Source organism: Leuciscus leuciscus (genome assembly GCF_965113295.1).
Source record: "Leuciscus leuciscus genome assembly, chromosome: 7".
Taxonomy (NCBI): domain Eukaryota; kingdom Metazoa; phylum Chordata; class Actinopteri; order Cypriniformes; family Leuciscidae; genus Leuciscus; species Leuciscus leuciscus.
This window is the reverse complement of record NC_138731.1, coordinates 1,105,201-1,121,058: the sequence shown is the minus strand read 5'-3', so window position 1 is coordinate 1,121,058 and position 15,858 is coordinate 1,105,201. Positions and strand designations below refer to the sequence as shown.

Below are 15,858 nucleotides of genomic sequence, written 5' to 3'. Positions count from 1 at the left end.
TTTTATTTTAAGTTTAGATTAATTTCAAATGTGAAGCTTTAGAATTCTTAGGAAAATTTGTCTTAAATCGTTTAGTTTCTGTATGGTTTTTGACCATGAAGAGAGCCGAAGAAGCTGGCGTGGGGTTTACAGAAACAAACGTGTAATATACTGTGTTTTTATGATGTATTTCTGCTCAGCAACACTGGACATCAACCACACGGCATACGCTAGTTACTTTTCATATACTGTCTACTTTCTATGTATGACAGTTCTTTTTTTTATTTTTTTTTATTTTTTTTTTTCAATAAGTGTTATACAAATATTGGCAACACCACACACATGATACAAAACCCAAACAAAGTGTAAAAGACAAAGCGTACAGCATACAATGATTATTTGATGTTATAAAAAAAAATATGTATAGAGAAAGCCTGTATCACACATTCAACATGAAACAAATAAGAACAGTAATTGACAAGACACAACAACAAAAAAAAATATCAAAAGAAAATAATTATATAAATAAATTTGGGGATAGATTACCATGAGGGTGGAGAAGGAAGGTTGTGTGTATGTGTGTGTGTGTGTGTGTGTGTGTGCGTGCGCGTGCGTATAACATTATCGTGCGTATAAGTTTGTGTATGATTGAGTGTTTTGTGTTTGAATGTTGAAATCAGCAGGATTGGTATAGTATGAATTGATGTAAGTACTGTGCCCTAGTTATAAGAGGGGGTGGGATGGTGGGATCCCATCCCACCCCCTCCTATGTATGACAGTTCTATCTAATGATGTATTAGACCGATCATAAATGAACGGAGAATAGACCTCTTTCCAGTTAGTAAACATGGGGATGTTTTCTGTGGGCGGAGCTTAGGTGGAGGCAGAGCGACCCCTCTGGCCGCTTCACTAACGCCAGTTAGCAAGTTTTGTTAGCTTGTTTTTTAACAATGACTGGAGAAAATCCGATATTATCCTAATGTGTAAGATCACTCACTGTCCAGGACCACGATTGTTATTTGCAAAAGTTAATTTTAACGGACGGAACCAGATTGGCTGACCCGTACACACTCGATGGTGGACGATCTGACAGGATTACCTTGGTCGAGTGGCCTGACATCTACACCTGATAGAGAAACCGAGCGTAAAGAGAAACTGAGGGCGTATACATCTTTAGATGCCTATAACTATATGTGCTGAATGGTCATGTCCACGACTTGTGTGGTTCGATCCGCAGTTCCACCTAGCCAGCGCCAAGGCCAGAAGACGACCACATAAAGAGTGACATTACAGTGCCATTTTAATTATGTGAATATTCTCTAGAAATAAAAATTCCAGATACAGCTAATTACTTTTTGAACTTTATGTATTTGATTATTCTTTCTTACCAGGTTCTTCAGAAAGTCTAGTCACAATCAATCACACAACAATGTATACAATCATAGATGATTAAAAAATAATCACAATAGTCACCCAACAACACAACACGATGACATTTAATTATAATAATAATATTTTAAGCTCATTATTATGTAGCCGAATCAGTGCTGGTTTGTATTGGCCGCCTCCAGTTTTCCCTTTGCTTGCCTCCAGCTAACGGCGTGATGTAGTTGTGACGTCGGCGCTAAAGGGGTCTATACGAGCGCTGTGAGCTCGTAGTTCTCAGCGCCGTCACAACAACAAGCGTGTCTTACGTCACTTCAGAGTTCCTACTGGCGGTGCGAATGCAACAGGGAAGCACCCTGGTGGCTCATGCCTATAACTGAGTTCTTAGAACTACCCGGTCCGAAAGCCCCTATTAAGACACTTAAAAACCATCCTCACGGCAGCCGTTCCACCAGCACATTTGAGCCGAGAGATCCAGGCCAAATCATGCTGAAGTGTGACCCTTCCTTCCACCAGGAGCTGAGCGAGCGGATGAACGCTGTGCTGCAGGAGAAGGCCGAGAGTCAACAGAGCCTCGCGTTACTGCGCAAAGAACATGAGGAGTTCAAGAGACAAGCACAGGTAACTTTAACTCAGCCTGTGAGTTTCATGTGTTCTTTCGGTAACAGAACATTTAAAGGTGGAGTGTGTGATTTTAGCGGCATCTAGTGGTGAGTTTGTGAATTGCACCGAAAAGAAGTTACGGTGGCTGACAGGAAGTGATGTCGTCGTCTGAGACAGCAGAGAGTAGCCAGTTAAACAATGAGGTTTCTTTACAAAGATAAATTAAGAAATTGGGTTTACTTAATTATTCAGTAAAACGATGTTATTGCGAATATTATTGTTACTTGTTCATCATTGTGTCAGTGTTTTATTCGCTGACTTTAGCTAGCTTCTTTACACAAAGAACAACATGGTGACGAACACGAAGAACAACATAGTGATGAACACGAAGAACAACATAGTGAACAACAAAGCGTGTTTGTCCACTCAGGGCCACCGTAGAAACATGTCGATGTAAGGGGACCCGCAATGTGTGTAGAGAGAAATAGCTCATTCTAAGCTAATAAAAACATAACGGTTCATTATGTAAGGTCTTTATACACCACTGAAAACATAGTTATGTATATGATATTGCATTTCTGTCAACAGATCCTCCTAAATATTACACAATGCACCTTTAAAATAGCATGAAATCCACTGTAAAGAAGCAATGACTTTATTTGAAATGTATTTACAGGAAACAGAGGGACGATTAGCAGCTCTTCAGGAGGAACTAGACTTAAAGAACAGAGAGTGTACAGAAATGCAGAGAAGCACAGCCGAGCTCACTGCAGGCTTTAAGGCAGCCTGTACTGAATACGAGTCCAAGATCTCTCAAACTCAAGAGGAGCTGCTGGAAGCCAAGCAGCAGTGGACGGCCGCGACCGAAGCGCTCCGAGAATCCCACCAGATGAGCCTCACCGAGTCCCAGCAGGAGGTGGAGAATCTGCAGAGGGAGATGGAGAGGCTGGGCAAGCAGTACGAGGACGAGCTGCGATACCTGGAGGAGCAGATGGAGCTGAACGCCGCGGACTTCGAGAGGGAGCGGGAGCGGCTGCTTCTGCTTCAGGACGAGCTCTCGGAGCAGCTGGCGCTGAAGGAGGGGTTCCTGCAGGACGTTCAGGAGGAAGAGGAAGACAGCCATCGAGCAGCACCTCCGGAGCCGTCGGCGGACTCCTCAGCCTCGGACGACTCCAGCGACGAGGAAGGCGGGCTGAAACTAGCCCTGGAGGATTTGCAGGCTCAAAACATGATGTTTCAAGAAGAGCTCGTGTTTCTTAGAAATGTGAAGGTGGAGCTGGAGTCTGAGCTGAAGCAGGTCAGAGAGGAGTTCACTGTGGAGAAGGAAGAACTGGAGTTCACAATCAATGAGCTTCAAATGAGCAAAGACAGCGGTGAAGCGTCTGTGGGCAAAAGCGGAGAGGCACGCATCATCTCTAATGAAGACGTCCGAACCTTAGAAGAGTCCCACAACAAAGACTCAAGGGAACTGGAAACTTGCTTTAGCTCCAGTGCTGAAAGAGATCAGCCAGAACACGTTGTCGACACTCCGCAAGACAGACGCTCGCCTCCTCCTGAAGATGAGAGCATGATCACACATAATAATCTCAGAGAGAGAACAGAGCACTTTATAAAGCAATACAGAGCCATGAAGGAGCAAACCGTGTCCTCGGTTCAGGATCTGCAGGAGGAACTTGAGAGCATCTTCCAGGAGAGGGACAGTTTGTTAGGGCACATTAATGCAGAGGACATGCCGGACCACGCAGGCAAGATGTCTTTCGAGGACCTAAGGAACAAAACGGAAGAAATCCTGGGGAATCTACAACACAAGGAGACTCTTGTGCTAGAGTTCATGACATCCGAACCGGAACGTGAACACAAGGAGACTCTTGTGTTAGAGTTAGAGGAGAAACTGAAGTTCATGGCATGTGAACCGGAACGTGAACACAAGGAGACTCTTGTGTTAGAGTTAGAGGAGAAACTGAAGTTCATGGCTTGTGAATCAGAACGTGAGCACCAGGCTCAGCTCGCGCAGGTCAGTACACTGGAGAATCAGCTGCTGTCGGTGAGCGTGGAAAAGGACGAGCGTATAAACCTCCTCGAGGAGGAGCTCTCTGCTCTTCAAGCCAGACAGGAGGAGTGTCAAGACACCATCAAACTTCTCCAGGCTCAGATCGTGGGCCTGTCGGAAGAGGGAAACGCCCTTCGGCGAGACAAGGACGCTAGTCAGGAGCATCTTTCTGATGTTCGGAGCCACATTGCGGAAATCCTCAAGCAGAGTTTCTCTGAGACGGAGCTTGATAGCACGTCGGACGTCTCTACTCTTATAAAACATCTCTTGAGTAAATCTCAGGAGGAGAAGGCACTCCTGACCCAGCAGTGTGATGAAAGCCTAGAGCGGTTGACGGCTGAGCTGGAGAGCGCGAGGCAGTCGGCGGAGGAGCGTCAGGAGCGCGTCGATGAGCTCCTCCGCGAGAAGCACCTGCTGAAGGCCAGTCTGGAGAATCAGCTGCTGTCGGTGAGCATGGAAAAGGACGAGCGTATAAACCTCCTTGAGGAGGAGCTCTCTTCTCTTCAAGACAGACAGGAGGAGAGTCAAGACACCATCAAACTTCTCCAGGCTCAGATCGTGGGCCTGTCGGGAGAGGGAAACGCCCTTCGGCGAGACAAGGACGCTAGTCAGGAGCATCTTTCTGATGTTCGGAGCCACATCGCTGAAATCCTCAAGCAGAGTTTCTCTGAGACGGAGCTTGATAGCACGTCGGACGTCTCTACGCTTATAAACCATCTCTTGAGTAAATCTCAGGAGGAGAAGGCACTCCTGACCCAGCAGTGTGATGAAAGCCTAGAGCGGTTAACGGCTGAGCTGGAGAGCGCGAGGCAGTCGGCGGAGGAGCGTCAGGAGCGCGTCGACGAGCTCCTCCGCGAGAAGCACCTGCTGAAGGCCAGTCTGGAGGATGTGCTGCTGGATACAGAGGGATTGCAGAAGGACCTGAGTGAAATACAAGCCATGAATGAAAAGCTGAGGGCAGAAAACCTCAGCTTGCTCACTCAAGTTGCTGACTTGAGCCAGAGTTCAGAGGAAAAAGAGCCGGCGGATGAAACGGACCCACAAGTCCACGAGGCGAACGAGCTCCAACAGGTTCTTGCTGACAAAGACACTCTAATATCTCAGCTCAAAGAAGAAGTGGGTCTCCTACAGGTATTGTGTGTTTGTAATGCTTATCTATAACTTATCTATAAGCAGATCATGCAACGTACTAACGTACCTAAAGAATAGCAGAGTAGAATTACAAGAGAGACCAGACAGAAATAAAATAAAGAAATAAAGTCAAAATTGCGTGTTATAAAGTCAGAATTGTGTTAAATAAAGTCAGGATTGTGTGAAATAAAGTCAGGATTGTGTGAAATAAAGTCCGGATTGTGTGAAATAAAGTCGGAATTGTGTGAAATAAAGTCGGAATTGCGAGAAATTGGGATTGTGTGAAATAAAGTCGGAATTGTGTGAAATAAAGTCGGAATTGCGAGAAATTGGGATTGTGTGAAATAAAGGGCCCTATTTTAACGATCTAAGCGCATGGTCTAAAGCGCAGGGCGTAAGTTCACTTAGGGCGTCTCCGAATCCACTTTTGCTAGTTTAACGACGGGGAAAATGGTCGGTGCTCCCGGCGCATGGTCTCAAAGGTCTGTCCCTATTCTCATAATGAGTAATGGGTGTGTTTTGGTATTTACGTGTGTTAAACCAATCAGAGTCTCATCTCCCATTCCCTTTAAATGATGAATTAAAGCGAATTCCAAGATTCGCTATTTACATGACTGAATTTGATAGTGGAAAGACCGAACGCGTCTCTAGAGCGCAAACGGAACTACTCGTGCACGAGGTAAAAGAGCACAAGCAGACCATCAACGGGACAAGCAGGATTCACCATATCTTTATGTACACATCACAATAATAATCTTTTACATTATAATCCTTTTAATTTTAATATTTGCCATGTTTGTGTGTCGCTCTGTGTCCCTGTGTGTTTAATAAGCAGAGTGTACGCGCGTTGTGGACCCGCCACATAAAAACCAGTTCTGGCGCCATTGACTTTAGACCAGGTCTTAGTCGGTCAATGGCTCAGTCTATTTCTATTGTTCAAAATAACAACGCTCCAACAATGCGCCAGAACACACCTCGTTCTCAGACCAGCAGCCCATGAGCGCACAAATGGGTGCGAAATCTGCGAATGCATTTGCTATTTAAACAACGTGGCGCAGGACGTGAAAATGAAAATTGTGTCGGGCTGAAACTAGCAAAAAACATTTGAGTAGCTCCGTCGCTGCATTGCGCCGGGTGTAAGATAGGGCCCAAAGTCTGATTGCGAGAAATAAAGTCAGAATTGTGTGAAATAGACTAGGAATTGCGTGAAATAAAGTCGGAATTGCAAGAAATAAAGTCGGAATTGCGAGAATTAAAGTTAGTATTGTGTGAAATAAAGTCGGAATTGCAAGAAATAAAGTCGGGATTGCAAGAAATAAAGTCAGGATTGTGTGAGATAAAGTCAGGACTGTGTGAAATAAAGTCAGGACTGTGTGAAATATAGTCAGGATTGTGTGAAATGAAGTAGGTATTGCAAATTATAAAGTCATAATTGTGAGTAATAAAGTTAGGATCGTGTGAAATAAAGTCAGAATTGCAAGCTATAGGTTAAACTCTGAATTGCATAAAGTTGGGATTGCAAGAAATAAAGTCGGAGTTTTGAATCATAAAATTGGAATTGCAAGTTCTAAAGTCAGAATTGCGAATTATAATCTTTGAATTGTGAGAATTAAAGTCAGGCAATTCTGAGAAAAGAAGACAGAATTGTGAGATAAAAAGTCCTCGTTGGCAAAAAAAAAAAAAAACGTAACTACCTTTTTTTAATTACTCTAGAATTTGTAACAGTGACATCTTACATTTCTTTCCTTTGATTTGTCACTTTTCAGACATGCAAAGAGTCATCGGTGTCTGATGAAAATGAGCAAATGAAAGCACTATCTCATGAAATAGGTATGTTCATTCATGTTGCACTCTTAACTCCATGAGCCTTCGTGCCTGAACCGTTTCCCTTTACATTCTTGATAACTCTTCTGTTGTGTAGAAATGCTGAAGAAAGCAAGCAAAGATAAGGATGAACGCATGAACAAAATCAAAGCTGTTGCTGTGAAGGCTAAGAAGGAGCTGGACACCAGCAGGAAAGAGGTGGGTGGTGTCGCGTCCCTCTCCGAGCCGTGGTCAGGGCTGTTTACTGAGCTTGTGTCTGTGACTCCAGGCCGGCGCTCTGAGAGAGGAAGTGGAGCAGCTGAAGGCTGAGCGAGACCGGCTGGCGGGATCCGTGAAGGACATCATCCACGGAGCAGAGCACTACAAGGTTTACATCCCTCCAGTTATGGTGTCAGATGAGATCTACTAGTGTACAAATAACCCGTGCTCTTCTAAATCATGTATTTGTAGAATCTGCTAGTGGATTATGACAAGCAGACGGAGCTGCTGGAACAGGCCAATCAACACAATGAGGATCTAACCAGACGTCTCCAGAATGCAGTTCAGCAGGTACTTCAGTATCACCCGTCCATCCACCATGTGAATTATAGACTGGAGATTTAGTGTTACAAATAAACACTGTGAAATGTCCATAGTTAAAGTTAGGGCTGTGCAATTAATTTAATTTCGATTTCGATTTTGGCTCCCAACGATCACCAAAATAGTACAATCGAGTAAAAACGATTATTTTGCCATGTTCTGTTTTGAAATAACGCTCTAATTTTGTCTTGTGTTCTGAATGACACGCGCACATCCGCCCCTCCCGAAGCCGTAAACTCTCTCAGCTTGAATGTTTAAACTGAAAAGAAGTGAAAATGATCAACTTTAGTTATGATGCAATGGACCGATTGTGCAAGTGACAATTCTGTCATGTCTCGAGCTCCCGACTCCTAAACGCGAGAGTGTAGTTTCGACGCTTGCCTTGTCCAACCCATTTAGAGAGACGGAGAGAGAGAAGACACGGCGCCGCTGAACACTCACGCGGTTTGTGAAATTGTGTCTTGGAGAAAGTTTTAAAATGATAGATTTGATTTTATAATCTGTGTGGATTAATTTAGGCTACTCATACAATCTACATGCTAAAGTGAATCAATGTTTGCGGGGGAATTTACCGCATTATAAGTGGTAGACCTGCGGGAATTATTAAAATACTCATTGAAGTATTATCTGTTATATTATTTATTTTAATAGTTCAAAAAGTACAATCAATGTTCAAATTTAGATTTTTTTAAGAATTGTTGAAAGGTGTCTTTTTAATAAATGCAACACGTTCCCAAAGTCATGTGAAAGAATCGTTACATAATCGTGATTTCAATACTGACCAAAATAACCGTGATTATGATTTTTTCCATAATCGAGCAGCGCTAGTTAATGTAATACTCCACACCTGTGGTTTCTCTTCTTCATACATCCACTATAACTGAGTCATTTGTATCTAATACAGTGACATGTTTGAAGCGTAAAGGCCCTTTCACACTGGACGCGATTGTGCTGCGGCGGAAAAAATGACTTTTATTTTTTTTGCTTCAATGTCGATTTTTTTTTTACTTTTGTGGCGACAGAAAAGGCTTCAGCCAATCACAAACTACAAGGACAACGATTGTGTGGCGTAGCATTGCCAACCAACTCGATTATCACGACTGTGAGTATGTTGTGTGATAGTTTTAGTCGTTGTGTAGTCCTGTGCTGTGTAGGCTAGCAGGCTAAACTACATTTGGGAGAGAAAGCTAACACTATTATCGTCAAAGATAGAGACCGTGTTTACTTTGAACATGTAACAAAATGTAGTGAGACTATTTAAGGCTGATTTTAGTATACTATACATTCTTTGTGTGATATCTACAGTTTCTAGTCGAATGATTTTAACTTACTTCGTGTGTTGCATGTAATGTGTATTGACATTACAAAACGCACGGTGTTTAGTTGAAGACGCAAAAAAACTGTGCACATTAGCATTACTCCCCTGTTGAATGTTGAAGCTCTGAACGTCACAGACGTCGCAAATTCGTGTAGCGGCTGATGTGAATGGTTTTGACGCGAACTATTCACACGCGAACTATTCGCTTTTTCGTTTCGCTTTTTCGTTACGCATTCAGTGTGAAAGGGCCTTAACTCTCGCCAAAATGCAACATCTACTTGAGGCAAACTTTTGTGTAAAAGCATAATTAGAATGGAAACGCCACTTTTAAGTTTGACCGTATTTTCGTTTTAGGTTTATTGGCTTGTGAATGGGAGTGAATGGGAGTGAATGGGGCACTACTATGATGGCATCAAAATCACTATTTTTAAAAGTGAAAAAAAGTGAAAGTGAAAGTGACACGTGACGGCCAAGTATGGTAACCCATACTTGGAATTTGACCTCTGCATTTAACCCATCCAAGTTAATGCACACACATTAGGAGCAGAGTAGTGAGTAGTTAACACACACCCACTGCAAACGTGGATACACACACCCAGAGCAGCGGGCAGCCTTTGTGTGGCGAGCGATTATGGGTTAGGTGCCTTGCTCAAGGGCACCTCAGTCATTTCCCACCGGTTCTGGAATCGAACCAGCAACCTTTGGGTTACCAGTTCAACTCCCTAACCACTAGGCCATGACTGCCCTGAGAAGGCTAAGGAAGCTCGACACAACAATCGACTATTTTTGACTGACAAAACACCGGCGGACGGAAACACAGTGAGTTGTTCACAAAATCGTTCTCTTTAGTAAACTCTGTGTACACAAACACTGTTCTCAATGCTGGAGTTCATGTGTAGAGCCGCTGGTGATACTTCCAGCACAGTTTCATGTTGTGTCGGACTTCCTTAGTGTTTTAAAAATAGTGATTTTTGATGCTATCATAGTAGTGCCCCATTCACTCCCATTCACAAGGCATTAACCTAAAACCAAAATACAGTCAAACTTAAAAGTGGTGTTTCCATCCTTATTATGGTTTAAACGAAAGTTTGCCTCGGGTAGATGTTGTATCTTGGCGAGAGTTACCCTTTAGCTGTGAGTGTATAAGTAAGAGAAAGGTTGGGATGAGCAGTGTGTGTTTGGTCTCCTCAGTAAGTGTTGCTCTGTAGTGATTGTCTTGCGTGTCGTTCTCTCAGCACGAGCTGCTGTCGTCGGAGTGAGCGGATCAGTAAGTGTTGCTCTGTAGTGACGGTCTTGCGTGTAGTTCTCTCAGCACGAGCTGCTGTCGTCGGAGTGAGCGGATCAGTAAGTGTTGCTCTGTAGTGACGGTCTTGCGTGTCGTTCTCTCAGCACGAGCTGCTGTCGTCGGAGCGAGCGGATCAGTAAGTGTTGCTCTGTAGTGACGGTCTTGCGTGTCGTTCTCTCAGCACGAGCTGCTGTCGTCGGAGTGAGCGGATCAGTAAGTGTTGCTCTGTAGTGATTGTCTTGCGTGTCGTTCTCTCAGCACGAGCTGCTGTCGTCGGAGCGAGCGGATCAGTAAGTGTTGCTCTGTAGTGACGGTCTTGCGTGTCGTTCTCTCAGCACGAGCTGCTGTCGTCGGAGCGAGCGGATCTGTAAGTGTTGCTCTGTTGTGATTGTCTTGTGTGTCGTTCTCTCAGCACGAGCTGCTGTCGTCGGAGTGAGCGGATCAGTAAGTGTTGCTCTGTAGTGATTGTCTTGTGTGTCGTTCTCTCAGCACGAGCTGCTGTCGTCGGAGTGAGCGGATCAGTAAGTGTTGCTCTGTAGTGATTGTCTTGCGTGTCGTTCTCTCAGCACGAGCTGCTGTCGTCGGAGTGAGCGGATCAGTAAGTGTTGCTCTGTAGTGATTGTCTTGTGTGTCGTTCTCTCAGCACGAGCTGCTGTCGTCGGAGTGAGCGGATCAGTAAGTGTTGCTCTGTAGTGATTGTCTTGCGTGTCGTTCTCTCAGCACGAGCTGCTGTCGTCGGAGTGAGCGGATCAGTAAGTGTTGCTCTGTAGTGACGGTCTTGCGTGTCGTTCTCTCAGCACGAGCTGCTGTCGTCGGAGCGAGCGGATCAGTAAGTGTTGCTCTGTAGTGATTGTCTTGCGTGTCGTTCTCTCAGCACGAGCTGCTGTCGTCGGAGCGAGCGGATCAGTAAGTGTTGCTCTGTAGTGACGGTCTTGCGTGTAGTTCTCTCAGCACGAGCTGCTGTCGTCGGAGTGAGCGGATCAGTAAGTGTTGCTCTGTAGTGATTGTCTTGCGTGTAGTTCTCTCAGCACGAGCTGCTGTCGTCGGAGCGAGCGGATCAGTAAGTGTTGCTCTGTAGTGATTGTCTTGCGTGTCGTTCTCTCAGCACGAGCTGCTGTCGTCGGAGCGAGCGGATCAGTAAGTGTTGCTCTGTAGTGATTGTCTTGCGTGTCGTTCTCTCAGCACGAGCTGCTGTCGTCGGAGTGAGCGGATCAGTAAGTGTTGCTCTGTAGTGATTGTCTTGCGTGTCGTTCTCTCAGCACGAGCTGCTGTCGTCGGAGCGAGCGGATCAGTAAGTGTTGCTCTGTAGTGATTGTCTTGCGTGTCGTTCTCTCAGCACGAGCTGCTGTCGTCGGAGCGAGCGGATCAGTAAGTGTTGCTCTGTAGTGATTGTCTTGCGTGTCGTTCTCTCAGCACGAGCTGCTGTCGTCGGAGTGAGCGGATCAGTAAGTGTTGCTCTGTAGTGATTGTCTTGCGTGTAGTTCTCTCAGCACGAGCTGCTGTCGTCGGAGCGAGCGGATCAGTAAGTGTTGCTCTGTAGTGATTGTCTTGCGTGTCGTTCTCTCAGCACGAGCTGCTGTCGTCGGAGTGAGCGGATCAGTAAGTGTTGCTCTGTAGTGATTGTCTTGCGTGTCGTTCTCTCAGCACGAGCTGCTGTCGTCGGAGTGAGCGGATCAGTAAGTGTTGTTCTGTAGTGACGGTCTTGCGTGTCGTTCTCTCAGCACGAGCTGCTGTCGTCGGAGCGAGCGGATCAGTAAGTGTTGCTCTGTAGTGATTGTCTTGCGTGTCGTTCTCTCAGCACGAGCTGCTGTCGTCGGAGCGAGCGGATCAGTAAGTGTTGCTCTGTAGTGACGGTCTTGCGTGTCGTTCTCTCAGCACGAGCTGCTGTCGTCGGAGTGAGCGGATCAGTAAGTGTTGCTCTGTAGTGACGGTCTTGCGTGTCGTTCTCTCAGCACGAGCTGCTGTCGTCGGAGTGAGCGGATCAGTAAGTGTTGCTCTGTAGTGACGGTCTTGCGTGTAGTTCTCTCAGCACGAGCTGCTGTCGTCGGAGTGAGCGGATCAGTAAGTGTTGCTCTGTAGTGACGGTCTTGCGTGTCGTTCTCTCAGCACGGGCTGCTGTCGTCGGAGCGAGCGGATCAGTAAGTGTTGCTCTGTAGTGACGGTCTTGCGTGTAGTTCTCTCAGCACGAGCTGCTGTCGTCGGAGTGAGCGGATCAGTAAGTGTTGCTCTGTAGTGACGGTCTTGCGTGTAGTTCTCTCAGCACGAGCTGCTGTCGTCGGAGCGAGCGGATCAGTAAGTGTTGCTCTGTAGTGATTGTCTTGCGTGTCGTTCTCTCAGCACGAGCTGCTGTCGTCGGAGTGAGCGGATCAGTAAGTGTTGCTCTGTAGTGACGGTCTTGCGTGTCGTTCTCTCAGCACGGGCTGCTGTCGTCGGAGCGAGCGGATCAGTAAGTGTTGCTCTGTAGTGACGGTCTTGCGTGTAGTTCTCTCAGCACGAGCTGCTGTCGTCGGAGTGAGCGGATCAGTAAGTGTTGCTCTGTAGTGACGGTCTTGCGTGTAGTTCTCTCAGCACGAGCTGCTGTCGTCGGAGCGAGCGGATCAGTAAGTGTTGCTCTGTAGTGATTGTCTTGCGTGTCGTTCTCTCAGCACGAGCTGCTGTCGTCGGAGCGAGCGGATCAGTAAGTGTTGCTCTGTAGTGATTGTCTTGCGTGTCGTTCTCTCAGCACGAGCTGCTGTCGTCGGAGCGAGCGGATCAGTAAGTGTTGCTCTGTAGTGATTGTCTTGCGTGTCGTTCTCTCAGCACGAGCTGCTGTCGTCGGAGCGAGCGGATCAGTAAGTGTTGCTCTGTAGTGATTGTCTTGCGTGTCGTTCTCTCAGCACGAGCTGCTGTCGTCGGAGCGAGCGGATCAGTAAGTGTTGCTCTGTAGTGATTGTCTTGCGTGTCGTTCTCTCAGCACGAGCTGCTGTCGTCAGAGCGAGCGGATCTGGCGGCCCGTGTGGAGTCGCTGCAGAGTAGCGTCACACAGCTGGAGTCACAGGCGCTGGAGATGCAGAAGCTGAAGAGTGCGCTGGAGCGAGACCTGGAGGCGGACCGGCTTCTCAGAGAGCAGAAGACTAAGGTACAGTTCAGCGTCTCCGGCCTCCTACAGCAAACGCTGGCCTACTGATGCGGCCCTCAGGGTTTACAGTGACTGAAGTACTTGAAATCAGCTATATTTATTACATTTATGAATAAGTACTTGAAAAGTGCTTGAATTATTGAAAGACACTTTATACATGTTTACATATACATATGAAATTAGTTTAAATTAGCTGCAGCCCGTCTGATATAGATGTTGAGCCATTTCACATGGCTATTAGTGTGATATTGCTCATATATTTCCAAGTATATGATACAGCTTTCATTCTTCATGTCAGTCACATATTCACAGGGGAAAACTCTGCTTGAATGAGGAAAGCGATGTCTTTGTCATAGTATCCTTTCAATGGTTTAGGTGATTTCATATGATGGACTTGAGGGAACTAGGGAACTGCATTTCTGGATTACCTTTTTTTAGATTTTGAAAGATAATAAAGATATTGTTTGAGATCTCTGATTTTATTCCTTGAAAACCAAAAACAGTAGAGCTTGAAAGTGCTGGAATATCATTTTACAGTATCTGTACGAACACCAATCTCTCTTTATACATACGCACTGTTATCGTAACAGGAATGTTTTCTGTTCTTTTCCATTGAAGTTTTAAAGGTGTGTGTGTGTGTGTTACTCCAGGACCATCATGCTGCAGTCAAGGAGGCGGAGGAGCTTCAAGCTCAGCTCAGCAAACACAAACATCAGCTCCAGCAAACGGCTCAGGAGCTCGAGCAGCTGAGAAAGGCATGTTCACAAAACACAATCTGATCACAGTGTGGCGATCGTGCCCAGACTGAGAGGCCCATAGATGGACAGATAATCTATATAATGAGTGTACACTATTATTATTATTTTAGGACTACTTCTGACATTTGTATGAACACCATTGCCCAGTTAGTCATGGTTGTGTTCTGATCTCCTGCTCTGTAGGGCGCTCAGCAGAGCTCACTGATGGACATGGAGATGGCGGACTATGAGAAACTGGTGAAAGAGCTCAATCTCAAGCTCTCTGAGAGAGACAGACAGGTGGAGGAGCACCAGCTGCACATACAGACACAGAGAGAGCGGGAACAGCGGCTGAACCAGGACATCGGTACTGCTGAAAGCTGTGTTGATCTTTAGCCAGTGCGGCTAATGCTGTAATCTAGTGAAATAACCCTGAAGCTGCACAGATCAAACACTGATGAAGCTCATTATGTGTGTTTCTCTCAGAGTCTCTGAAGTCCTCGCTGGATCAGACGGAGGAGAAAGCCTCCAGGATGAAACAACTGCTGGTCAAAACCAAAAAAGATCTGGGTGACGCAAAACAAAAAGCGAGTCTCATGAATTCAGTCTCTGCAGGCGTACATTTAGCCTTTACTTAGACATTAATATCACACGGCAACTTTCATCAATTACAAGTGGAGCGACTGTAGGAAAAAACTTCATATTTCAGACAGACATTCATTCATACATACAGACATTCATTCATAGGCAGAACATAGATGAATAGGTGGATGGATGCAGTTGCAATGGAAATTATTCAACCCCCATTGCAAATCAGGTTTATTGGCAAAATGTACAGACTTTCAGCTGTTTGCAATGAACAAATCAAACAAAATTGAAATAGTTCAACACAACAAATGTTTCAAGTGGTTTCCCCAAAAAGTTAACTGAAAATACATCTTATTGACTTCTGCAGTCTCAAAAGTATTCACCCCCTTCATGGCAAGCATCTTTAGCACTCAGTAGAACAGCCTTTTGCTGTCATGAGCTGCTGAAGCGAGATGTAGAGCCAGACATCAGCTTCTGTGTCTGAGGAATGATTGGGATCATTGTCCTGTTGGAGGTCCAAGCTCCAGCTTCCTCACTGACGGCATGACGTTTCCTCCTAGGATCTCCTGATACTTCAGTGACTCCATTTCTCCTTCCTCACGCTGCAGGTTTCCAGAGCCGGAGGATATAAATCAGCCGAGAGCATCACAAGCTCCTCATGCTGAACTGTAGACCGTGTTCTTCACAGCTGATGCTTCAGTGACTCCATCTCTCCTTCCTCACGCTGCAGGTTTCCAGAGCCGGAGGATATAAATCAGCCGAGAGCATCACAAGCTCCTCATGCTGAACTGTAGACTGTGTTCTTCACAGCTGATGCTTCATTCTTCTTCCTCCAGACACACCGCTGATCCAGAGGGACGAACAGCTCCAGTTCTGTTTCATAACTTGTGTGTTTGGGTCAGTAGTGGTGTAGTCTTGGAGTTCTGGCATGTGTTTAGTACGAGCTGAAGCCTCAGAGCCTGTGGCCACCAGGTCTTGCTGCAGGTCTTCTGCAGTCGCTCGAGGGTTTCTCTGAACCTTCTCAGAAATCTGGTTCCAGCCGTTGATATCTTCCTTATTCTGTCTCGTCCAGGGAGTGTAACCACTGATCCTTTAACTCTGAACTTGTGAACTATGCTTTCAGCGGTGTCTCGAGGAACATTTAGTGCCTTCACTATCTTTCTGTATCCTGTTCCTTGTTTGTGAAGGGCGATGGTGTCTTCTCTTTACTTTTAGGACCATTCTTTTAACTTATTGTATTTCTAACACACAGTCAAACGT

General features: G+C 45.7%; 1 protein-coding gene across 3 annotated transcripts in view; it reads left to right on the top strand.

Annotated features, from left to right (window-relative positions):
* gcc2 (GRIP and coiled-coil domain containing 2) overlaps window positions 1-15,858 on the top strand; it is a 41,742-nt gene that overhangs the window by 9,599 nt on the left and 16,285 nt on the right. For 2 of the 3 annotated variants that reach the window (XM_082174451.1, XM_082174449.1), the window contains 10 exons: window positions 1,882-1,986; window positions 2,645-5,149; window positions 6,916-6,979; window positions 7,071-7,171; window positions 7,242-7,340; window positions 7,424-7,522; window positions 13,109-13,273; window positions 13,924-14,028; window positions 14,215-14,377; window positions 14,497-14,601. In XM_082174451.1, coding sequence (XP_082030577.1) covers window positions 1,882-1,986; window positions 2,645-5,149; window positions 6,916-6,979; window positions 7,071-7,171; window positions 7,242-7,340; window positions 7,424-7,522; window positions 13,109-13,273; window positions 13,924-14,028; window positions 14,215-14,377; window positions 14,497-14,601 — 3,511 coding nt within the window. The remainder of the gene's footprint in view (window positions 1-1,881; window positions 1,987-2,644; window positions 5,150-6,915; window positions 6,980-7,070; window positions 7,172-7,241; window positions 7,341-7,423; window positions 7,523-13,108; window positions 13,274-13,923; window positions 14,029-14,214; window positions 14,378-14,496; window positions 14,602-15,858) is intronic. The other variant, XM_082174450.1, reaches the window with a different exon arrangement.